The sequence below is a fragment of the Octopus bimaculoides genome, chromosome 19, assembly GCF_046866305.1.
Source record: "Octopus bimaculoides isolate indiv1 chromosome 19, ASM4686630v1, whole genome shotgun sequence".
Classification (NCBI taxonomy): Eukaryota; Metazoa; Mollusca; class Cephalopoda; order Octopoda; family Octopodidae; genus Octopus; species Octopus bimaculoides.
In genome coordinates, this window is record NC_142946.1 from 4143988 (window position 1) to 4171521 (window position 27534).

The 27534-nt window shown below is 40.6% G+C and overlaps 1 protein-coding gene across 20 annotated transcripts in view; it reads right to left on the reverse strand.

Annotated features, from left to right (window-relative positions):
* LOC106884054 (fibronectin type-III domain-containing protein 3A) overlaps nucleotides 1-27534 on the reverse strand; it is a 250398-nt gene that overhangs the window by 57308 nt on the left and 165556 nt on the right. For 11 of the 20 annotated variants that reach the window (XM_089366370.1, XM_052974886.2, XM_089366373.1 and 8 more), the window contains one exon: nucleotides 17072-17238. In XM_089366370.1, the coding sequence (XP_089222496.1) occupies nucleotides 17072-17238 (167 nt within the window). Of the gene's footprint in view, nucleotides 1-17059; nucleotides 17239-27534 lie in introns of all 20 variants that reach the window. The other 9 variants (XM_089366362.1, XM_089366356.1, XM_089366357.1 and 6 more) reach the window with 1 other exon arrangement.

Sequence of the window (27534 nt, forward strand, 5' to 3'; positions counted from 1 at the left end):
TGTTTGTGTGTGAAAGAATGTGGTTTAGTGGTTAGAGTATCCAGCTCACGATCAAAAGGCCATGGTTTCAATTTCTGGTGGTGCGTTGTATCCTTGAGCAAGACCTTTCATTCTATTTAGCTCCAGTCCCACTCAGCTGGCAAAAAGGAGCTGCAGCTGTATTTCAAACGACCAGCTTTGCCTCATTCTGTGTCATGCTGAATCTGTCTGAGTACACACGTCTGTGGATTACTCAGCCACTTGCATGTCAATTTCACAAGCAGGCTGTTCCACTGGTTGGATCAACTGGATCACTCATTGTTGGTGTAACTGACAGAGTGTCAATTATATCATCATTTAACGTCCGTTGTCCATGCCAGCATGGGTTGGATGGTTTGACCAGGGCTGGTAAGCTGGAAGGCTGCACCAGACTCCAGTCTGATTTGGCATGGTTTTTTTACGGTTGGATGCCCTTCCTAATACCAACCACTCTGAGAGCATAATAGGTGCTTTTACGTGCCACTGGCCTGGGTGCCATTTGCATGACACCAGTATCTGCCACGACTGTGATTTTACATGGCTTGATGGGAGGCATCCAGCTGTAGAAGCCATGGTGCCATAAATGGAATATAAGGGTGAGGCATTCTACACCAAACTGTCAAAGAGGGCAATATGTCCGAATAAGAACTGTCTGATACTGTGCTGACCAATCCAACTCATGCCATGAGTGGACATCAAATGATAATAATGACATCAAATATACAGCGTATCCTATCATCATCATCATCATCATCGTTTAACGTCCGCTTTCCATGCTAGCATGGGTTGGACGATTTGACTGAGGACTGGTGAAACCGGATGGCAACACCAGGCTCCAGTCTGATTTGGCAGAGTTTCTACAGCTGGATGCCCTTCCTAACGCCAACCACTCAGAGAGTGTAGAACACATATGGCTACATTACATGCAAAAGATACTATGGAACATGCACTATATGCATATAGATAGGTGGAGGCTTGCTTTGCAGTCCTGTGGTTTGGGGTTCAGTCCCACAGCATGGCACCTTGTGGGAAGTGTCTTCTACTAAATCTCCAGGCCCACCAATGCCATGTGAGTGAATTTTGTAGACAAAACCTCTGTGTGTGTGTGTATGTGTTTGTTCTCCCCACTGCTTGACAACCAGTGCTAGTTTGTTTACATTCCTGTAATTCAGGCATCAAAAGAGTCCAACAGAATAAGTACCGGGCAGATCAATCCCAGTTTTTATCTGGGGATTGATCTGTTCGAATAAAAGTGACCTTTTCGAGGTGGTGCCCCAGTATGGCCACAGTCCAATGAGTGAAATAACAAATATAGGCAAAGAGTCTTCGAAATTCCTCCCATTTTTTTTTCTTGCTGCATAAATTTGTGATGATGATGATGATGATGATGATGAGGAGGAGGAGGAGGAGGAGGAGGAAGAAGAGAGAAGAAACAAGCACCTGCTAATGGGTGTTTTCCCCTTTCCATCAACTCCCTCCACCTCCTTCTCCTCCTCCCCCAACACATCTAAAATGGCAACCTATAATCACAGCACTCCACCCACCCCACCCCGCCACCTGCTATTCTTAGTTTTCAGTTGACTGCAGCATTCATTTATTTATTTATTCATTTATTCTTTTTCTTTTTTCCTGTAATTCGAAAGGTTGGAATGGTAAATAAACGTGGAACCATCCAACCAAACTGAATGAGCCACAATAACAGAGTCGACAGTTTTGCTGTTATGTCAACGGCAACGTTGGGTTGGCGATTATTTCAAACAAACGACTGGCATAATTAACTCTTTGCTTCCACACTTTAACTCCCACACAACATGTAAACCAGTACACTATACTAACCATCTTAAACAAAGACGCATTTGATAATGTAGTCCTAGATACACTATGCCTGTATAATAGATAGGATGGTTGCAGTCGAGACATTTTTAACCCTTTGCCATTCGAATTATTCCGTCAAATGTAAGGCTTATTTATTTCACATTGTTTTAAATTCTTTAATTCACAGCTTTGAGATTTTGATGATGCGATTGTTTAGTGTTAGAATAACATTGTAGGATAGGTGTGAGAGGCCAGATCTGGCTGGCTAGAACATGAAACAGGTTGACTATTTGGGTAAGAATATGGGGTCCCAGTTTAAATACAAGGGCTTACTGGATCAAGGTTGAACAGGGACTAAACAACAGCAACAAAGACGGGTACATTTGATGGTGTACACCCAGATACACTGTGCTTGAATAACAGACAGGATGGTCCTAATTGAAATGCTTGATCATAGATTTTCAGGATGTGTTTATATTGCAGATAAACAACAACAACTACAGCTGCCCTCAATAAACAACAACAACAGTAGCAATGGCCCCAGGATGTTAGGAAAATGCACCGACTGAGAGAAGAACTTTTATTTCTAACAATAAAAATAATAAATTTCTTATTTTCCTGTCTTCTCTAATTTATTTCTTTATTTCTCAAATTAATTAAGTTCTATATGGCACTGTGGTGGCTCTGGTTTGAAGAATTCCTCTTGAAAAACAGGACATAACCACTTGAAGAGTGAAAATAATGGCGTATGTAGTTAGGTCATTCAACTTTCAGACAAATGCCTCATGTTTCGGTTTTGGTTTGTTGTCTTCACAATATTTGTTAATAAATTATTAACAAAAATTACAACAAACAAAAACATCTACCCCCCCCCCCCCCCCCCACAAAGCCAAACAAACAAACAGACGATTTAACCAAAAACTCTGGGAGACAGATGCAAACCAAGATTGCATTGGGTAGAATTTGCTGAAGGGCTTCAACATTCCAACCTCGTTCTTTACCGATAACCCATAAAATCTAGGTCAATATCCATATAAAAATAATAATAATAATAATAATATATACATACACATACACACACACACAACTTTGTGTATGCATGTATAGGTACATGTGTATGCGTGTATGTTTATCAGTAGGCAGGGTGTTGGTGGGGTAGAATGAGGGTGGTGATAAATTTCAAACTCGCAAAGCTGTTTTCTGATAGATATTCGCAGATACTGACTACAGTGAGATAAACATATGTGATTTCAATTTATCACAACACCCACCCACCCACAGAGTCACACATCCTGTACGTTTCATGAACGGGCCCCAAGTAAAATGCATGCCAACCACCGAATACCACGGTACAGTTAGCTGTATAACCTTACACACAGTATGCATATGGGTGTGCGTACATTTTTGTGCATCTATATATGTATGTATGCGTGTATGTAATCTTTATATATGTATGAGAATTATATACGTCTGTTTGTGTGTAAATATATGTATATAGGAATATATATATATATATATATATATATATGCATATGTATATATGCAAATCTACATGAATATATATATATATATGTGTGTATCTATCTATTTAACTCTGTGTGTGTGTGTGTGTGTGTGTGTGTGTGTGTGTGTGTGTGTGTATAATTATACATACACCCAGTTGTTGTTGCTTGATTATCGACTGTTTCATCAGGCATGCAACATGAACGAGGTTTGGCCTAACGAGGTTTGGCCTAACGAGGCCTAAATAGAAACACATCTGAACAACACACACACACAATGATGTGGTGTTAATTAACTTGCTTTAGACTTATACAAGATGCGGCAGAGCGTGTGGCTAGGGCCCACACAAACATCTTCTCATCCAGCAACGTGTTGGTGGCACCGTGCCATTACAACAACCAGGATCTTACTCTGAACACAGATTCAGGTCATCATCAGAATATTCATTTCTTACTTGGAAACGAGGGGTGGGGGATAAAGGAATGTACGTGCGTGTGTATGTGTGTGCGTGCGTGTGTAAATGTGTGTGTGTGATCACGTGTATAAATATTAGGATAACAAACTCAAAGTACTTAAAAATATACGCAACATCCTATAAGCATAGCTGTGTGGTTAAGAAGTTTTCTTCCCAACCACATGGTTCCAGGTTCAATCCCATTGTGCAGCACTTTGGACAAGTGCCTTCTACTATAGCGCTGGGCTGACCAAAGCCTTGTGAGTGAAACTGGTGGATGGAAACTGAAAGAAGCTGGTCAGGTGTGTGTGTATGTGTATTTGTGTCCATCAGTGTGTGTGTTGGGCGGGGGTGATAGCTGTAAATGAGTGCCACTGTGATACAAGCAGTGTCGTTCATTTCCAATATTTCTGTGGAAACATATCTGTGGACATGGGAAAACATTACATTGGTAAGTGGTGGTGAGAGGAAGGGGATCTGGCCATAGAAAATCTGCCATAAGGAACTCCATCTGACCTAAGTATGGAAAGGTGGACATTAAAACGATGGAGACGATTATATATGTGTGTGTGTTTACATGGACCCCTAGTTGAGAATCACTGTCTAAAATATTCTTGTTGCAAAAATAGCCCTTATTTATAGAATTACAGTAATCCCTCGCTATATCATGGTTCACCTATAGAAGTATTATTTAAAATTATGTTGATTCCTCCATGGTGGTTCTTTTGCATTTATAATTAAAAAAATATATACAAATTATAAAAATAAATACAGTACACTACTGTTTCTACTTCACAGGTTTCTATCTATTGTGGGGGTTTTGGAATGTGATACCTGCGATAGTTGAGGGGTTACGGTACATCATGGAAGCGGCTTTTTATTGAAGAACAAAGCAATCTGTCCGGTTTACTTTGGTTGTAGTCTTAAGGAATGAATGAGATGGGAATGGAACAGGTTTTGCTGTTGGTGGCTGATGACAACAGTAACCATGGAGATGAGTAGGTGGCAGCAACAGCAGTGAGGATGGCTATGAGTTTGGGTAGCAACAGTAACCATGGAGACGAGCGATGGGAATAACATCAACATCAGTAACTATGGTGATAACTGTTAGTAACCAGAGTAACACCATGTGTGGGTGGTAAGGGCAACTGAAGGACCCAGCACCAAACGGTTTCAAGTCTCAATTCTTCATTGTCTGGTTTTGAATCCCTCCAAAGACTGTTAAAACCACAATACCAGTCATATATTAGGACAGAGTCACTTCTCGTAAATACACATGCACGTATAGATATAGCAGATATACATACATACATAGATGCACATATACAAGAAGAAACTAAAAAGGGGAATGGGGAAAGCTTCTAACATTGCCGAGAGGAAAGATGAGAAACCTTCAGAGATATAAGCAGAGGGGTGGCTATAGGCATAGGTAAGAAGTTTGCTTCCCAACCACATTGTTTTGGGTTCAAGTCCCACTGTGGGACACCCCGGCCTAGTGTTTTTTACTACAACCTTGAGCCGGCCAAAACCAAGGTCAACTTTGCCTTTCATCGTTTCAGGGTCAATAAATTGAGTACCAGTCAAGTGCTGGGGTTGATGCGATCGATTGTCCCCCTCTTCACAAAAATCCAAGCCTCACGCCTATAGTAGAAAGGATTATTATTATTATTATCATCATCATCATCATCATCCTGCAGAGTTTGTTAATCTGGTTCCTGGCAGCATAACTTAAATCCAGTGTGCGACAAGAGGGTTGGCCACCAGAGTGTCTGTCTGTAGAACTCACCATATGGGGGAGAAGAAAAAAAAAGTAAACAAACCACCAACACCACCACCACTACAACCAATACACACACAACAACAACAACAACAACAAGCACCTTATCACCAAAGGAATGTTCATGTGTAGCAAAGTTGCATGTTGCCCAGCCTGAATAGCAAGGAGTTAGTCATCAGACAGAAATAGAGAGTATTTCTGATGGCATTCTATTCACATCGTTATTTGTAGAATGAATGGAGTTTGCTGTTCTTGGAGAAAAAATTCAATAGAGTTACTCAAAAGTCCAACGGTTCCAGAATGGACAGCTCAGACACTTATTAACGAGATTGATTTAATTAAATAAAGAAAAAATTAATTAAATAAACGAAAGAAAAGCACGAGGTGGTGGTTGTTGTTCACTGCCATTATTACCTGTGTATACATTATAAACGCTATACAGACATGCATATATATATATGTGTGTGTGTCGGGAAGGGTGCATTGCTTAGTGGTTAGGGTGTGTCACTCATGATAGACAGATCATGAGTTCAATTACTGGACCAGGTGGTGCGTTGTGTTCTTGAGCAAGGCCCTTCATTTCAAGTTGCTCCAGTTCATTCAGCTGTAGAAAGGGTATGAACTAGCCTCTCAGTCAGCAGGGCGGAACCATTTCAAAGCTAAAACTATGCAAAGCAAATTGTGACCAGTGATTCACAACAACATCTCATAGTCTGGTTGATCAGGATCACGCGAGATCATCATCTATATATATATATGATGGGCTTCTTTCAGTTTCCATCTACCAAATCCACTCACAAGGCTTTGGTCGGCCCGAGGCTATAGTAGAAGACACTTGCCCAAGGTGCCACGCAGTGGGACTGAACCCGGAACCATGTGGTTGGCAAGCAAGCTACTTACCACACAGCCACCTCAGACTGACACCTAAACACATTGAAATGTTCGTATTTGAGCTTCCAGCACGAATGCCAAGCAGTACAGCATGTTGTTTCCAAATTTCTGGCAGAGTGAATTGCATCATGGTGCTGTTTTTCTCACAGACGGTGCCCAACTGACCCTACTATACTGTGTAGGCGACAAATTCAAAAACAAACAATGTGCACGCATGAAATTAAAAATATAAAATAGCACCAACTTACCCATCGCACCCTATATATATATATATATATATATATATATATATATATATATGTATGTAAGTATGTATGTATGTATAGCATTTACAGTGTATACACAAATGTAAGAATGGCAGTAAATCACAACAACTACCTCATGCTTTTCTTTCTTCGTTTCTTTTTATTGTTTAATTAAATCGATCTCGTTAATAAGTATCTGAGCTGTATTTGCCATGAGCCCCACCTCCACAGAAAGAGACATGCTCTGGCCCCTTCTTTCATATCTAATCTTTCATCACTGGGCATAAAGTTGCCACCCCGCTCCACTGTAGCCCTACTCAGTTGAAGTGTGCCTCAGTCTTTGCAAACTACAGGCTGACTTTGCTTGTGCTGGTGCCACATCAAACGCATCCAGTACACACTGTAAAGGGGTTGGTGCTAGGAAGGACATCCGAGCCATGGTGGAGGCCATGCCAAAGCAGACCCATCACGTCCTGCCAGACCGGATGGTCTGGCATGACGTGAGCCGGTATGGAAGACAGGTGTGTGTAGGATTAGGTGAAGTGAGGGACAAGACAGAAAATTCAGTGACAGAGGTCAGGCATAGAGGGGGGAGGTGAGGAGAAAAAAAAAACAGATTTCTGAGAAGGAATTGCAAAGAAAAATAGGATGAAATAACTGGTAACTTACTTTGGATTTTTCACTATAATCCGAAGACTTCATATTTAGTTAGGTTTTTGTAACCAGAAGTCGAGAGATTTAGTAGACTACTTCTCGGTAGCGCTCCATATTAGTGGAAATACTACAGCTGATGGTAACAGGTATCGCAATATTAATGGCCTGGATGATAAGACAGTGGCTGGATTTGGTGGGGACAAGAGCGGGAGGGAATGCCTAAATTTATATCATTCCTGTAATTGGTTTTGCGCTGCGGAACAGTCACTGAGCAAGCTTTGTGTCTTACAGTTTATTAGAAAGACAGAACTGCTGTGGCCTGAAGTAGCACTAAATCGGGTGGGGGGTAGTTTTATAGAGGATTCTCCTGTACCAGGGACAATGGTAAATGATATGATGATACAAAGGTGAGAGAAAAAGATAGGGAAACAGAATGATTACAATGACAATAATATAGGAGACAAAGATAAGAGATAAGCCCCCCCCCCCTGAAACAGACTAGCTACAACAACAACAACCATTAGTGGTTTGCTTTTTGTTTAAGTTACCTGGAAGGAGTGGGGTGGAAGTATGGGGTTGACGTAAAATAAATTGCTTTAAAATCTAAACATCCGGTTATGTTAACAGCAGAGGACTATTAGAGAAGAGTAGAGGGGAGCAATAAAAGTGGGAGTTGGGCCAATTCCGACAAGGAATAAATACAGTAAGCTTCTGCCAGCTTTTTATTTCACACTGCTCTACAGCTGGGCTACCTGCCAAAACATCAGACTCCAGCAAAAGGTCAACAGAGGTCAATGCTAATTGCAATAAAAGTGAAACGGTGATTCTTCACTGTTGACATATTTATAGGGAATTATGAGGCAGCAACAAGTGCAGAATGTCTAAAACACACACACACGCACACACAGACACACACACACACACACACAAGTTTACAACAAATTTTCACCTCAGCTAGTGTGGGTAGGATGGTGCTACAAATTCAGACATTTGTTGAGATGAATAGTCGGTGCGGATGTTTTATAACTGTATGTCTGCCTTTACTATTCACCCATCATCTATCATCCTGAGATCTCTTCCATATATGGAGACATATATTCTTCATTTCATAAAAAGAGAAAGAGAGAAAGAGAGAAAGAAAGACAAAAAGTCCCAAGGAATCAACCTGTCAAAGAATAGTCTGTTCATCTCTAACATTCGAAACAGGTTTTTTTTCCCTGAAAATGGATTATTGGTTATTCTCAACCCTCCAAGTAGTTGCAATTCAAAAATTCAATTACTTTATTACTTTAACATGGAATATAAGCCTGGATACGTGCAGACACCATTTTAACACCACTTCTGGTGCAATCACTGTCATCTAACCCATCCCCACCGCCACCTCCTTCTCCCCTTGTTTCTATGTCAGCGGGGTTGGGTGGGGTGGGGTGTGTGGAAAGGTTGTTCCACTCACAATCAGTTCTAGCTGAGAGTCGCTGCTTACCCAGACAAGTTGGAGGTCAACCTAGCAGTCGTTTATTTTTGGTTTTGGTTTCTATGGTGAGATGCCCTTCTCAACACTAACCACTTTACAGAGGAAGCAAGAGAAAGGGCATTCTACCACAGAAACCAGCTCGAATGAAAATAACTACAGCTGTGAACTCATTTTATTTATTTATTATTTTTTTTTTTTTTCATAAAGTGAATAAAATAAAATAAAGTGAGTTCAAAGCAGTACTCTATACCAGGGTCGCATAACCAGCCCCAGCCCATTCAAAAGTACCTTGGATTGTAGGGTGACATGCTGTGCTTGAGGAGACCTTATTGAGTCAAGTACATCAAAACCAAAACCAAATGGGAACTGTAGCGGTGATCCCCGTGCCAGTGGCACATAAAAAGCACCGTCCAAATGTGGTTGATGCCAGCGCCACCTTGACTAGCCTGAAGAGGTTTGGGAACTACTGCTCTAGCCTGACCAATGCATTGAGAGTGAATTTGGTGGACAGAAACTGTATGAGCCCATTGTGTGTGTGTGTGTAAGCATGAATGCAAACATCTGTGTCTGTGTGTGAATGTTTACATTCTATGCACTTCATATGCAAATCTGCAGTGCAAAAAGTGGAAAACCAGGAAAGGGTTAGCAACAGGAAAAGCATCCAGCCGTTAAACGACGCCTCAATAATATGTATTCTCCTAACCCATGCTAGCATAGAAAAACAGAGGTAAAAATGAACAATGAATAAATATATATTGGTGTGTGTGTGTGTTGCATGACTTAGCAATTCAGCAACTTCAGAAATCGATAAAATAACAAACTGAAAATAGACACTGTCATTGTGATATGATCAACTTAAATCCTCAAAGCAAGTGCACCAGTATGGCCACAACCCAATGAATGAAAGCAGCAAAAAAACTAAAAAAACAATTTATATCAAAAGAAAAACAAAAAAACAAAAAACATGGCAATTTGGTTGGATTCTGCGAATTGATGGAAGAGAATTAGATTTGGTCGGTTGTCCATTTGTAGAATATTAGCAGAGAAAAGCAGAACGTACGGAACGGACAACAACAACAACAACAACAGCAGCAGCAGCAGACATGGAAGAGGAAAATAAATGGAAGTGAAAATGAAATGATTAATATGGAATAATCAGAGAATGAAACAATAATTGGCTAATAGTATTTTGTACCGAGTTGATTGGTGGCGTGTTGGAGAGAGGTGGAGGGGAGAGAGAGACATAGCTTGTTATGTCTCTCTCTCTGTCAATGAGAAAGAGAGAGAGAGGGACGGAGAGAGAGACACACATCTAAGCTTTTTATGATTTCTCTCACTGTCACTGAGAGGAGAGAGGGGGGGAGGAAGAGGAGGAGGAGAGAGAAAGAGTGACACATTCACACAAATGTTTTTATTATGTCTCTCTCTGTCATTGAAAAGTAGAGGGAGGTAAAGAGAGAGAGAGAGAGAGAGGAAGAGGAGAGTGAGGGAGACCTGCATAACTAGGTTTCCTTTCTCATCCTTCTCTCTCTCTCTCTCTCTGTGCCACAGAGAGAGAGAGAGAGAGAGAGAGACATATCCATGCTTTTTTATTATGTCCCTCTTTGTCACTGAAAAGCTAGAGTGGGAGAGAGAGAGAGAGAGTGAGAAAGCCAGAGAGTGTGTGTGTGAGAAAGAGAGAGATGCTCAACTATTCTGAAGCAGCCATTTCGTAATCTCCATGAAGTCTGTTTGCTCAGTAACAAAATGTAATAACAGAGAGAGGAGTTATTGCAGCTGTTCTGGATTAGTTCCATACAGAGGACAGAGGAGAAAGAGGATAGAGAAAGAAACAGATGGAGGGAGGGAGGGAGAGAGAGAGAGAGAGTGGGGTCAGAGGGAATCAGTAGAGGGTAGATTACACCCTTGCTAGTGCTGTTAAAACTAATGACAACCCCAGCACCAGGGCTTCCCCAATCATTTTTGCACTGAAGTGTGGTTTCATCTTTTGAATTTCTGCCATTTTGGGGTTTCCTGGTATCTGAGCTAGGTAGCAATCAGCCCCTTTTGCTATCATTCCGAGGGCACCCATGACAACAGGTATTGTTTTAGTCTTCAGGTTCCACATTTTGCTAATTTCTATTTCAAGATCTTTATATTTGCTCAGTTTTTGGTAGGTCTTGACAGATACGTTTATATCGATTGGGACAGTCATATCAATGAGGAGGCATGGTTTTTGTTTGAAGTCTTTCCATATGATGTCTGGTCTATTTGCAGACATCACCTGCACCTTTTGGCCCAGAACCAAATGATCCATGGTCCAGTACTGGTCTGTGGCCTGGTGGTTGGGGGAGCCCTGTTTTTGACCAACTGACCAGGGCTGTACAATGTGTTGGAATATAAACCAAAGAACAAACCCGAGGTTTCGTAACCATTGACAGGGTTGGCTGGTGTAGGTTGGGAGGGGAGGGCTGTGAAGAGGAAGGACAGCCATTGGGATCCTTTTTGAGGGTGTCAAAGTGTGGGAGTGGGGTGGGGTGGAGGAATTCAGGCCTCAAACTGGAGTCCAGTTGTTTTTGGAAACAGGAATGGACTTTACTAAACTGGACAAAGGATTAAAGAGGTGAGATGGTAGGATGTTGTGTGGGGAGTGGGGAGAGACATGGCTGTAGCATGGGGGTGGGGTGGGGGTGGGGGCACGATGATTGAGAGTAAAGAAGTGAAGCTTGGTGGAATGATGAGGTCATGCGATGGTGGTGGTGGTGGTCATGATGATGTTGATGATGACAGTGATGGTCTTGCTGAATGCAAGGGGGGATCTGGTGTTTTAAGAAGGCAGATGAAACTAAATGGACAATTGAACCAGATTGCCCACTTACTCTTGTCTGTCAAGTAGTAGTGAGAGAGAGTGAGTGAGGGAGAGAGAGAGAGAGAGAAAAATGGGAGACAAACAGACAGACAACTTGCAAACAGCCGTCAGAGAATAGTTTCCTTGAGACCAACTTGTCAAACGAGTTTCCAGTCTGTTATCTGTGACACAGCTCAGAGATAACAAGGGGGTGGGGGGTGGATATCTTTAGGGTCAGGGCCAGGGTAGTGGTGTAGCAGTGAGGGGGGGGTAAGGGGAAGATTGGTGGAGAAACATCTGGAAAGATTCAGGACAAAATGATATTAGAAGGTTAGCTAAAGTATTTTGCTGTTGCTGTTTAGCCACAGGTCAGCCTTCAGTCAGCAAACAAACCATGAGTGATGTTCTAACCATGACCACACCACAGAGTCTCTGTACTACATGCATAATATCTAATGTTCTTTCCCTTTCAAGACAGTGGGGTATGATTTGTTTGGCTGCTGTTTCTAGCGGACTGTATGAGCATGCAAAAGTTTCTTTGTTGTCTTGTTTCTTGTTGTTGCTGCTTAATTCCAGGTTAGTCCTAACTGAGCAGACTACTGATCATAGGCATTCCAGCTGCAACCATCCCAACCTTTATTCTGTGGGCAAAGAACTTGGGACCACATTTCTCACAGTAGAGGACTGTGATTTGAGGGAGATTTTGTCATTCTTTCTGGCAGGTGGAGCAACAACACTGAACAGTCATGAGAAGACTGTAGCCTGCAACACTTTCTAAATGGTTTACTTAAGGAAAATTAACTCGAGTATTTGTTAGTAATGTGGCCCAAGCTGATGAGAGGCCATGTCTGATGCAACCTACTTCTTTGGGAAAGATTGCCCAAGCCTGACAAGGAGGATCCGACTTGGGATTGTTATGGTGTCCAGGAGGCGTGTGTGTGTTTGTGAGTGTTACAAATGTTATATGTATTTGTAGTTTGGTTTCATGTGTATGAGTACATGTATGACGGATGTGGGGTCAGAAATGTTGTGTGTTTGTGGGGAAGCCAGGGCTCCACTGCGTAACCCTTACACTTTTATAACAGAACACACATCCATGAACACCAGTAGGTATGACAAGTCAACCAGCATCCCACAACACACACACACATGCATGCACACAAATTTTACAGCTTTAACCCCTTAGCATCCAAACTGGCCATACCTGGCCCAATTATTCTCCATTTTATGTTCAAACTAGCCAGATCTGGCCTCTCACACCTACCTGACAATGTCATTCAAATCATAAACAATCTCACCATTGAAATCTCACAGCTACAAGATAACGCATGATTAATTCAAAACAATGTGGATAAATAGACATTACATTTGATAGAGAAATCCAAATCCTAAAGGGTTAAGGAATCATAATGCGGCATTTGTTTCACTGTGTTTCAGGAAATGCGAGACAAACTTACTCCTGGATAGCACTATAGTCTATCCATGGAGTATCATTATAAATTCTCTGACATCTAAGTGAACAACGTAGAATTTATTAGTAGTAGTAGTAATAATAGCATTAGCAGTAGTAGTAGCAGCAGCAGTAGCAGTGGTTGTGATGGTAGTTATGGTGATGGTGGTGGAACAGAATGTCTGGAGAAAGATCCTGAACATCCAGCAGTTATGACCTCCACTAAATTCCAATCTAACACTGGAGATGTAATTGTCTATTTAATTATTAACTTAATATAATTATGGCTAAATTAGTTTATTTTTCTTCCTTTCTTTTTATTTCTATTTTACAGTCATGACAGAAACTTAATGAGGTGCTCCAGGTAAGAAATCATCTCTGTCTCTCTCTGTATCTGTCTGTGTCTCTCTGGGCTAATTCGAAAAGTCGGTGGTGGTGGTGGGCAAATGGTTGCCAAGAGAGATAGCATATGACATAGACAAAATAGACAGAAACAGGGAGAGAAACACACAGACAGACAGACAGACAGACAGTTTGATGGAGAGATTTATAAACAGAGTGACGTGGACAGAGAGACAGATAGGAAGGTAGGTAAATAAGATACACTTGTATAAACTTACAGGTAGATTTAGACAGAGAGGTTCACAAATATACATACATATATAGACAGATGGACAAATAGGAAGGTAAACAGAGATAATTGTATGTAATTAGACAGACATACAGACAGACATATACGGACAGTCAGACTTATAAATAGACAGATAGACAGGTAAACAGATAAAGATATATAGTCAGACAGACCACTAGTCAGACAGACCACTAGTCAGACAAGTAGATTGTCAGATTGATATACTTATATATATATATATATATATATAGATAGATAGATAGATAGACAGACAGACAGACAGAGATAGATAGATGGATAGACATGGACAAGTAGATAAAGATAGGTAGACAGACATATGGATAGATAGACAGACAGGCCAATGGATAGATAGACAATGACAGACAAACATATGGAGAGAGACAAACACAGAGACACAGATATAAAAAGAAAAGAAAAAAACACAGATATAGCGACAGGCAAACAGACAAAGCAAGAGAATAGGTAAGATAACTGAAAATTGGCAAGATAGAGGGTACGTTCGTTACCAGATGCCTATATTTAACCAATCATTTACAGAATATAATTACCAATTCTTCCAGAAGTATCACCTTTTTTTCCATCCTTCTTCATTGCATCCATGTAACTTATTTTAAACTTCTAACACTGGCTAATCGGCCCAGACTTTTTGCAATCGTTATCTCCTTAATGAAGGTTCCACATCGACACACAAACACCCACAACTCTTTAAAGATTGTTTGTAACTAAATTACAAGAAAACAACCCTCCCGCCCCCACCTCACTTTCCATGAAAAAAGAGGGGATGTATTTTTAGCCTCGAGACAACCTGACGAGGTGAGAACATGGTTGGCAAGAGGAGGGAAGGGAGAGAGAATTTTGTTGTTTTTTTTCCCAGCCAAGAAGAGCAAGTGTAATTTTGGTATTCAGTAGAACTGGTTTTAGAAACCATTGAAATAATTCCGCCTCACTTAATAACCTCAACAATTATGGAAAGCACTGAGACACAAAAGTGACGAGGTGAGTGGGAAGATAGTGATGATGATGGTGAGGATTTGGATAGATGGGGGAGGGGATAGTTGTGTTAATCACAGCCTTCACTATCATCATCATCATCATCACCACCACCACCAGCCCTTGATTTGGTTTTGCTTTCATCATCCTTGGAGGGGAGCAAAAGCAAAGACGACCTCAGCTGTATTTGAACCAAGAAGTCAATAAATACAGAAATACTGCAAAGCATTTTAGCCAACAGCCAATCTAACAATGCGCTAACGATGTTAATTAGAATAATGGTTTATGAGATTAAAACTTTGGTGAGAACACAGTACTATGATGAAACAGACCTCAGTACATTACTGGTATCTATTAAAGTTTAAGTATAAAATTTCTCAAATTCCATTAGGATTTGAACCAAGATGTGTAGCTAAGAGGTTCACTCTTCTACAACCACAGGCTTCCAAGAGTTAGGTTCTATTGCAGGGTACCTTGGGACAAGTGGCTTCTACCATAGACAATGCCTTTAGTGATCGGAATTGTATAGAAGGAATCATTATTTATATGACAACTGAGTGATTTCACACAACAGCTGACGAACATTGACCCATGCGTTGATTATTGATCAGAAATCAGATAAATTCATATCTGTGGCTTGCTGGGAAACTCCAAGTACTGAATACAATAGTTCCATGTCAGCACAATACACACACATATCTATGAATGTGTGTGCATGTTTTATAGTGGTGAGCCCCTACCTGTTGTCACAGTATCCTTCTAGAAGAATGACACTGATGTAAAACTTGCTGGTCAGCTCGCTTCAGCTGGTCATTAGGTACTAATCACAGAGTGATACTCGTGTTATATAAACACTGACCACTATAATCCCATGACGTACAGGTGTCTCTTTATGGGGACCTCTTTTGTCCTTCCATCGACGGACAGCGTTATGGCATTAAAAGAAGGATGGCAAGGATTGCAGATCTGACAAGTGAATGAAAAATGTCTGAAATTTCGATTGAGGAATTCCTCATTGCACAAAAATGATCTGATCCAATCCAGTGCAAGTTCCAACTTTTGGCTGTGACCTTTGCTTCGGACCATGCAGATTTGCAGTGGGATTCAACGGCCATCTGGGTGGTCATAGAGGGAGAGTCAGAAATGCTACTGACAATGAGGAAGCACAAGGAGACAGCAATCATTTGTGAAGATGGAACAATCACATGTATGTATGTATGTGTATATATATATATATATATATATATATATATATATATATATATATATATATATATATATATAGAGAGAGAGAGAGAGAGAGAGAGAGAGAGAGGGGGAGAGGGAGGGAGGGAGAAAGAGAGAGAAAGGGAGACAGAAAGACAGAGAGATACGTATATGCATGTATGTTGTATATTGGCGAGAACATTGCCAATAAATTGGTGCTCTGAACAAAAATACCTTGTGTTATTTATTCAGCCCGAGTTTTGAGTCTCACAATCAATTCCTTGTCGTTCTCCCCCCACCCCACCATAACTGGAGTGTCTGTAATGAAAGAGTGTGTGTGTGTGCTTGTGTGTGGGAGCGAGCAAGTGTGTGTATAGTATGTACACATGTAACAAGTGTGTGTGTTTGTGGAGAATTTGATGAATTGTAAAGACAAGAAGTTAATTGGTGTGGAAGAGTTAAAAATGAAAAAGTGATAAATGGTAAACACCATCATCATCATCATAACTGCCATCATCGCTTTCATCACTCCACCTGATCGTTATCACCATCAACAACACTCCACCTGTTCATCATCATCATCATCATCATCATCATCATCATCTTCACAAACAACAAAAATAACATCAATAACAAGAGAAAAGAATGCGAAAAAGGTTTGGTTAGCAGCATTTTGGTGGAGTCGTTGGTGTTGGCGGTGGTGTGTTGGAAATGGTGGTGTGTTGGAAATGGTGGTGTTAGTGGTGTGTTGGTGGGAGAAGAGGGTGATGGTGTGTTGGTGGAGTGTCGGCAGCGGTGTGTGTGTGTGTGAGTGTGGTATGTTGGCAATGGTAATGCATTGGAGGTTAATGTGTTGGAAGGAATGGTATGTTGGAGGTGATGGTCGTGGTGTGTTGGAAGTGTTAGTGGTGGTGTTTGGGAGGTGATGGTGGCAGTGCCATGCTCAATCGTGTCTCTATGGGTTTGTGCAGTGAGTGCAGGGGCCGATGGTGGTTGTGTCAAGACAGGGGTGGGGGTGGAGGCGTGACGCTGCGGGCATTGTGATAGCAGAATGGAGCGCAGTGGCATTGGGCAGGCGGATAAAATGGGGGTGAAATACATACGTAACACCGTACCGTCATGGGACTTCCTGGGGCCATCCCTGGCATCTGAGGAGCTAATATCACATTGGTCAGTATGCCATGCTCATCGACGATCTGCTGTACCATATGACCAGGAGCCACTTGCATAGGCATGGGTAACGGTGGACCACTATTGGAGACCATCCGTACTGTGGCAGGACCTGAAAGTATAACAACAAAACATTAGTAAACAAATTTGAACATTTGGACAATTTAAACAAACCCTTTTTTACAGCTCCCACCAGGGATTGAGTTGGACACTTTATACTTAACCCTTTACGCCAGTGTGACCTGACCCTTGCCTCCACCATCAGCTGGTATTGAACCCAGCTCCTATCACTGACTGAGGGTGACTTTTGACCTTAGTGGTAGGGCTCATGACCTTTACAGGCTCCAAGAGACTGGTGATGAGGCCCTTATTTTGTGCCAAGGTTGGTGAACTTGATGCCTTTAAAAATGTCCGACAACCCTTGTTAAAACATTGCTATTTAAATTAAATCATTGACTGAATTGTCATCAACATCATCATCATCATCACCAACAACATAATGTTTCAGTGGATTATCAGAGATCCAGATGTTAGATAAACCAAAGATTAATTCAAAGTTAGACTCTGGTCTTAAATAATCCATGAATTATCTCAGAAACAACTTCTCAAGTCGTTAGATAATCTAAGGATTATCTCAAATGACCCAATTATTATTTTAGACTCGTAAGTTAGATAATCCATGAATTATGACACTTTTGTGTTACAAAATTCCAGGATCATTTAAACCCTGATGTCAGCTAATCCACAGATATCAGGTTGTGATGTCACATAGTCTCAGAATCATCTTAGAAGCCTTAGATTAAAATTTCTTGTTCAAAACATCAAATTAATTTTCAAAAAAAAAAAAAAAAATTTTAAATTAACAAAATTTCAATTAATTTTATTAAATCATTTAGTAATTATTTGAAAATTAATTGAGGCCCGCAGAGACTTTGTATAGCCATTGTTGAAGTTGGGGTCAGAAAAGGAACAGACACTAAGATTTCAACCATGACCGTCATTAAGCAAATTAACTTGGAGAAAGTGGTTCTGGATAATTTGTTAATTATTTTTCTATTTTTGGCACTGATGGTGGTAGTGGGGAGGGGATTTTATATTAAACCAATATGTTAGTATTTTTGTAAAAATGTTGTTGCTTTTAGCGTTATGATGTTGCTGAAGACTGAGTCTTTGAAGATGATTGTGAGCGCCGTCTTGGCAATGATGTCTGTTAGTTCTCTGATCCAAGAAATTCTTTAAAATGGAGATAATGTCATGTGTGGGAGTAAAGACAGAGATTTGTCTCTGATGGGATATGAAGAAGAGCAAGTGAGAGGTGCCAAGTGTTAAACGGAAGGGTATATCAGACAATGCAATATATTAGAAACTTTAAGAAGAAAGAAATAGGGAGAAAGTGCAGGGTGTTCAAAAAGTCTCTCCGCAGTAAGTATTTCAATGCAAAATAAATATTTATTGAAAAGAGGGTATAAGACTACAAAAGAATAGATTAGATTTTACAAGACTTGAAAAGCTTCATAAGAGGAGTTGAAAGGCATCTTGGAGTGTCGGGATGAAAAAATTCACTGTGGAGAGACATTTTGAACATCCTGTAGAAACGTTATGAATTGAAAATGAGGCTGACTAGTCACACACACACACACACACATGTGTGTGTGATAAAACTACAAAATATATAAGTACACACACACACACACACACAGAGTATAGTTAGGCACAGTCCTCCCACACTCGCAGACGAAATACATCCCGACTCAATAAACAGTTGCCAACACTTCCATAAAACATTGTCTATGCATACACACACACACACACACACACACGTCTAGTCTGTATCTTGGTTTCCTATTTATCCAAGAACTGTCGTTTGTCTAACAACAGTGGAACTTGGTTAAAGATAGTCTTGTACTAATTTCTGGCTACAGAACTAACTACAAGCTTTAAATAAAGTGTGTGTGTGTGTGTGTGAGTGCATAAGTATGTATGTATATTCATTTGTTTTATGTTCATTTTTTCATGCTAGTATGGGTCAGATGTCCTTCCTGTTGGGAATCCTTAACTTTTTCTCAAGTAGTGTTAATGAAGACATACACACATGTAACAACACTACCCTGTGTATGCGTATGTATGCACACACACACACACAGCACAAACACACAGAGTAAGAGGGATAAATTTGGTAAAATGACAGAGTACCACCAGACCAATCTGAAAATCAGGAGTTCAAGACATTCCTGAACACTGCAAATCAGAGCTGTTAAAATATATACAACTGACCAACACTGACTGACCACTGACCCTCAAATATTGCCAGAAATTTAACCACGGCCACAATAACCACATGTCCAAAAATTTCATCTTGATGAAATAATATAATTACTGGACTAAATAGGAAATATCCATGGTGTGAAGTAAGAGGAATTGGTTCGGTCCAAAATTAACTCTTTGGCATTCAGATTTTTTTGGCCAATTTATTGCTTGTTTATCCACATTGTTTAGAAATGACCAGGCATTATCCCGTAGCTTCAGTATTGTGATAATATGATTGTATATTTTTAGAACGGCATTGTAGGGTAGGTGTGAGAGGTTGGATCTGGTCCGAGGTACAAGAAGATGAATATAAGATAGAAAAGAGGTAGAGAACTGGAAAGTGAGGGAGTGCAAGTTCTCGAGTATGCAAGGGGAGAGTAACAGATGATGGTTTGAGGTGGGGACAGAGGTAAATGAACAAAATGCTGAACAAGGGTGAAGGCATGGTCTGTCACGTACGTCACTCCAGGGCCTGGATTATAATGAAGTACTCAATACATGTAACTGGATTTATTAATTTTCGTTTCTTTCATTATGCTGAGATTCCCCAATATAACTACTGAGAGTCTCCTATTATTTGAAAATGCACGAACTATTTGCACTCACCTCGACCTGCCGCCCCCTCCTCCCGTTCCCCCCTGCTTCTCTTTAATAGGGCCTGCACACCAGTCCTCAGTTCAGTTCCATTGTGTATCACCCCATAAAACAAATTTATGCATTACAAAACTGGTGTTGGGATACAAAGTGCAGATGCAGCAGAATAAAGCCAGCTGCATCAAATGAAACAGCAACAAAAGGGGAAAAGCCAACAGCAATCTTTGTGTGTGTGTGTGTGTGTGTACGTGTGTGTGTGCAGCATTTATTGTAACAGGTGACAGCGGAGGTGCATACTTTTGATGTGAAAGTGCGCAATAAAATGCAACCGACTAGTTGCAAAGAGATATTTATCTCCACATGACAGTTAAAAACGCTCTGCACACAAAAGCAGATAGAAAACAGTCCAAAAAACATCTGGTCGTCAACTCGAAACAATAACACACACCACCCACCCAGGGGCCCACCCACTCTCTCTCTCTCTATCACTCCGTCACCCCGCCCCCCCACCTGTGTACACTCAGTTGATTAACCCTGTGACATTTGTGACGCATCACAATATTAGTAATAAAGGTCTGTGTATATATATACATATATATATATATGTGTAAATGTGTAGTATGTGTGTGTATAGGTAATGTGTTTTTGTGTATTATATGCAAATGTGTGTGTGTAGAGATAATACATAAAGATGTGTGTGTAAGTACAGGTACTATATGTAGGTGTGTGTGTGTGCGTGCATCTGTGTATAAGTTGTGAGTATAGCTGTGTGGTTAAGAAGTTTGTTTCACAACCACAAGGTTCAAGGTTTGATCCCACTGAATGATAGCCTGACCAGGAGTCTCCCATTGTGTTTAACTAGCACCTTGCAAGTGGAATGTGGGAGACGGATATTGCAGGGAAGCCTGCCTTGGGTGTATTATTTCACAAGGCAGTTAGATATGAATCAAGGAAAATCTGACTGTTATTTCTAGGAAGTTGAGTAACCATAGAGACTCGTTAATTTGATGGAAGCAGTTTTTAGTGGTGAAGTGCTGTGTGCTAGATGATGACAAGGAAATGGTATGGTGCTGTGAGACCCATCCAATCCATACCATTGTGTGTGTCTGTGTGTGTGTGTGTGTGTGAGACAGAAATGAAGGAATGTAAATGGGTGACCATATGTTATAAGACCAACACAGGAGACATGGAAGTAAAAGGATGACAATGATGATGATGGTGATTGGCAAACAATCTTTAATCTATAAGCTTGTCAAGAATTTCTGCTACCCTCCAGACTTCCTCCCTACTAGCCCCCTAGCTCTGTAAGGCACTTTTTTGTTTAGAAAAGGAAGATGCCCCTAGTCCAGAGGGTGAGGGGGTAAATTTGGAAGTTATTTGCTGCTGCTGTCACCAAGTGTCACCTGAATTTGATCCCAGACCACTGATGTTATATAATGAGCTGGCAATGGTAAGTGTAAGAAGAGATGTGATTATTAAGATTTCCCCTTCCCAATTAAAACGACTAATTATAAACAGGACATTTTATGAGGAATCAAATTCTTGGCAGAAATGGTAAGCAAATGTTGTTATGTTTTATGTGGGGTTCTTGGAGATTTTATGTCTTTGCTTTATGGCTTCACTAACACAGACATATATACATACATCTCTCTCTCTCTACACACACATGCATTTGTTTCAGTCATTCGACTGCAGCCATGCAGTCCCTTCGGTCATAAATGACCATGGGATTGCACCTAGAAAGTTCCCCTCTGAGGCACAAGTCCGGGCAAGGCTGTTTATGGAAGACCAGCAGCTGCCCAAGCATACCAACCTCTCATATCTCTTTTATTCTTTTACTTGTTTCAGTCTTTTGACTGTGGCCATGCTGGAGCACCGCCGAACCGCTAAGTTACGGGGACATAAACACACCAGCATCGGTTGTCAAGCGATGTTGGGGGAACACACACACACATACAAACATACACATACATATATATATATATATATACATATATACAACGGGCTTCTTTCAGTTTCCGTCTACCAAATCCACTCACAAGGCTTTGGTCGGCCCGAGGCTATAGTAGAAGACACTTGCCCAAGATGCCACGCAGTGGGACTAAACCTGGGACCATGTGGTTGGTAAGCTAGCTACTTACCACACAGCCACTCCTACATATATATATATATATATATATATATATATATATATATATATATATATATATAGAGAGAGAGAGAGAGAGAGAGAGAGAGAGAGAGAGAGAGAGACAGACAGAGAGAGAGAGAGAGAGAGCAAGTCACCATAGCTGTCAGAGATAACAAATGAAAAAAAAAAAATGAATTTCTATTGGACTGTGACATCTCAACCATCACAGCACCATCATCATCATCATGAATACAAATAACAGTTCTCTCTCTCACACACACACACACACACACCCTTCCACCTCGTAATATCAACATCCTTGTTTAACCTGTAATATGATAAACACACACACACACGCACATACTGTTATACCATCGTATCCACTATGTAGGTCAGTGTAGTGCAGACTATGACTAATACATCACAGTCACCCAAATACACCAAAACAACTTTATACACACACACACACATCTGCTGCTGTTGTTGTTGTTGAACGCCAGGTCAGTTGTGATCCAGCAGACTTTAGGATCAAATCCGTTCCACCCAGGACCATATCGTCTTTCTGTATATCGCAGAACATTACAGCCCAATGTCTTACCCCCCTTTTAAAGCCGACAACGTTTGACATGAAAGGAGACAGCTAATTAAAAAGTATGTTATTCTCTGGTGGCAGTAGCAGCAGCAGCAGTAGTAATACTAAGATAGGCTTAGTAGATATGGGGTAACTAGCTGGACCTAAATAGCAACAACAGTAATCCTTTCTACTAAATACACAAGGCCTCTAATTTTCGTGGGGAGGGTTAGGGACTAGTCAATTACATCAACCCCAGTGCATAACTGGTACTTATTTCATCGACCCAGGAAGGATGGGAGACAAAGTCGACCCCGGTGGAATTTGAACTCAGAATATAAAGACAGAGGAAACGTTGCAAAGCATTTTGCCTGGCATGCTGAAGGCTCCGCCAGCTCACCATAATGATGATGGTGATAGTAGTAGTGGTGGTGGTGGTGGTGTTGGTAGTAGTAGTAGTAGTGGTGGTGGTGTTGGTAGTAGTAGTAGTAGTAGTGGTGGTGGTGGTAGTGGTGTTGGTAGTAGTAGTAGTAGTAGTAGTAGTAGTAGTAGTAGTAGTGGTGGTGGTGGTGGTGTTGGTAGTAGTAGTAGTAGCAGCAGTATAATTTCTGTCATAGGCACAATGCCAGCAACTTGGAGAGGGCGGGGGTTAAGTTAGTTAAATTGATCCCAGTAACTGACTGGTACAGAATTTATTATTCCTGGAGGGATGAATGAAAGGTAAAGTTGACTTCGGTGGGATTTGAACTCGGAACATAAAGATGCAGAAGGAAGGCTGCTAAGTATTTTGTCTGGCACTGTGACAACTTGTTACCTTAACAACAACATCATCAACAGTAGTAGTAGTAGTAGTAGTAGTAGTAGTAGTAGTAGTAGTGGTGGTGGTGATGGTAGTAGTAGTTTTACAAGGTTTAACTTATGGGTTGGAGGATATTGAAAAGACATGAATAATAAATGAAAAGATGTTGAAATGAATAAAACAGACGAGAAAATGATGAATCGATGTGAAAAATCTATAAACAGATGTGAAAATAATAAAAAGACGTGAAGATGAATAAAGTAGATGAGAAAATAAAATTAATAGATGTTGAAATAAATAAAAAAAAATAATAAAAACGGTGTGGAAACAGAGAGACAAAGAAACAAACAGATGTGATATTTCAGATAAATAACTTATTTATATTTCCCCCCCCCCCAACAAAAATAAAAACCATCAGTTGAGGGATTTCATTCCATGAATAAATAAATAATTTTTACATTACATAAGGGGCAGCACACACACACACACGCATTAATGTGTGTGTGTGTGTGTGTGTATCAGTGATATTAAACAGAAGAATAATCAATGTAAACCACAATTGTTTACATACAGAGCCACACATACACACAACATACACACACACACACACCACAACATACAAACACACACACACACACACACCACAACATACAAACACACACACAGTAATATTACAAAAACATGTCCCTCCCATCAAAGGCCTGAAAGGAAACTTGATTTGCTAGAAATAACAGCTAAATGTCCCATAAATCACACACTACTGTTTTATAAAAAAGAAGGACACCTGCAGAAGAAGATAGGACAATGGTGCTGGAGCCTCTTTTATGGATAGGTCAATTGGATCCGGACTGACCTTGGGCTAAACAACAGCCTCTATAGCCATGAACTAACTAGTATACATTATATAATGTAGTCCTAGATACACTGTGTCTTGCCTGGGGAAAAAGATTGGATGGTGACAACAGGAACATCATTGATCATACGAGGGTATATATACATGTGTATATATATATATATATATATATATATATATATATATATATGTGTGTGTGTGTGTGTGTGTGTTGGTCGTGATCGTGTGCCTGGTGATTTCTAAGACCAATAAGTGGAACCCAAAAAGCAATGACCACCACCACCACTGCCCTAAGACAATGTAGCAGCAACAGTAGTAGTAGTAGTAGCAATAGCTTGCAGGACAATTTAGATGAATAATCACCATGGAAACACGCAAGTAACTAAGCAACACAACTACTGCTGTTGTTGCTGAAGATGTCAGTGCTGATGTAGTTGATGATGATGCTGTTTGGCCGTGGTGAGTGTGTGTGTGTTTGTATATGTAAGAGTTTGTATGCATATGTTAATGTGTTCATATACATATTTGTGTGTGTGTGTGTGTGTGTGTGTGTGTGTGTATACATTTGTATGCAAGTGTATAGGTATGTGTACATGTGTGAACATCACATACCAACATATACAGGTTTGCAAGCATGTCTCTCACACACACACACACACATATATATAGAGAGAGAAACGGAATAGGACAGCAGTGTGACAGTGCTATGTCACGTCCTGGCAGCCGGGTGTGTAACAACACCATGTCATACCCAGCCAATATGTGACATACAGCAGATGTAGTGGGGAAAGCATAATAAAAGATGGTAGATTAGAGGGGACACTCTCCCCCCCCCCCCCCACCTCAACCGTTACCATCAGGAAATATGAACACACTCAAGAACAAATTGATTGTGTCTGTTATGTTGATAAGGTAGTCAGGGACAGACCCCCCCCCCCAACGTTCTCTACTCCACCCACCCCCCGGCAGTGTCCACACCCTCTCGGCATTCCTCCCTCCTCCCCAGCCTGATGTCCAGTCAGTTGGTCAGTGTTTGCAGGAATGTGATATAACGAGGAAAGATAGAGTTAACATGTGTGTGTGTGTGTGTGTGTGTGTGTGTGTGTGTGTGTATGGATGTGAGTGCAATATATGTGTGCATGTGTATGCATGTATGTGTATATATAAGTGCCTGTATACATGTATATAAGTATGTATGCATGGGTATATGTGCGTGTATGTGTGTTCTCTGATAAGGTGTCTGTAGATGGTTGAATCAATCACAGCATTGTCCATGACTAATGAATGACCAGTCTCCACCCCTAGGAATCAATACAGAGCACAACCAAAGTATTCACCATTTCTAGCATGGCCACTGTTATCAATGGGGTACCATTCCATTCCGACTTGTGGTACCTGCCTACACCCCGTGGGACTGGGCCATTGAAACATCAGAAAGTCACAGAATAATATATATATATATATATATATATATATATATATATATATGCACAAAAAAACATGTCTGAACTCCAGAGAAACATTAATTGCTAAGAATCTAGTGTCGGTTGGCAACAGGAAGGACAAATACACATTAAAATGACGATGTAACATCACTTAACAAATGAGCATTTGTTTACATCCTCACAACTTAGTGGTTTGGCAATTAGAGATTGATAGAATACGTACTAGACTTTAAAAAACAAAAAAAGAAGTAAATTAGAAAATTACTATCTTTAAATCTCACAACGAGAGATATTCAGCAACAGTACTTTGGAGTAAAGATTGTTTGCTAACATAACATGGCAGTCCTGGTTTAGGATGAATGTTGCTGTAATTTAGCCCCAAGAGACGTCGTATCCAGATTGTGTCATGTAGCCAGCTGGAGACGATGTCTCCTGGGGCTAAATTACAGCAACATTCGTCCTAAACCAGGACTGCCATGTTATGTTGGCAAACAATCTTTAATCCCCAAAAGAAGTACCATGGCTGATTTGATTGGTTGTATGTCCCAGCATGGCCATGGTCTCTATGACTGAAAACCAGTAAAAGTGTAAATGAGTGTCCATAATTCACACAACCAACAAAGATGCTCCTGAAATTCAGAGCAGAAGAAGTAGAGCAAATCTGTAGAAATAATGATGACACACTACTTCTGTATTGAGTACTTTTTCTGGCTTCTTAGGAAAAGAAAAGCAGAGATAAAGACATGTTTGGGCATGTAAGTATACACAAACATTTTATATTGACATTTATATATATATATATATATTCGCACACACATGTGGGTGCGTATTCGTGTGTGTGTGTATCTGCAAAAGACAAAATATACTGCCACCACCACCACCGCCACCACTGCCACTTCTATCAATAGTACTTCCCCCACCACTTAACTGAAACTGTTGTTGAAGTGACTTGCTATGTCTGGAGTGGTCGTTAAATCATCCACACTGCAACAACAGCATCAACATGAAACAGGTGGGTTAACACAAGACTCTTCAAGCTGGGTCAGAAACACAGGTTATCTGTCTGCTTGGTTGGGGGGGTGAGGGGGTGAGAGGGCGGCGGCGGTGTTGAAGTTGGCGGTGGGGGTTATAACTGACATTGTTGATGATGATGGCGGTGGTGGTGGTGGTAATTGTTGTTGATGGTGCAGGTGGAGGTTGTGCAGGCAGTAGTGGTGGTCATGGGGGTTGATCACTCTGATTGGCAGAGTAGTAGAGATGGTCATGTGAACAGTGGTAATGGTGATGGTGTGAGTGAGGTACCATATTTGGTAAATAATAATAATAATAATAATAATCCTTTCTAATATAGGCACAAGGCCTGAAATTTTTGGGGAAGGGTTAAGTCGATTGCATAGACCCCCAGTACTCAACTGGTACTTAATTTCTCGACCCCGAAAGGATGAAAGATAAAATCGACCTTGGCAGAATTTGAACTCAGAACATAAAGACAGACGAAATGCCGCTAAGCATTTCGCCCAGTGAGCTGATGATTCTGCCAGTTTGCCACCTTAATAATAATAATAATAATAATAATAATAATAATAATGATGATGATGACGACGATGATGATGATTTCTAATCTTAATTCAAGGCCAAACAATATCTGAGGCCTTGTGCTTCCAGTAGAAAGGATTATTATTATTATTATTATTATTATTTATTTATT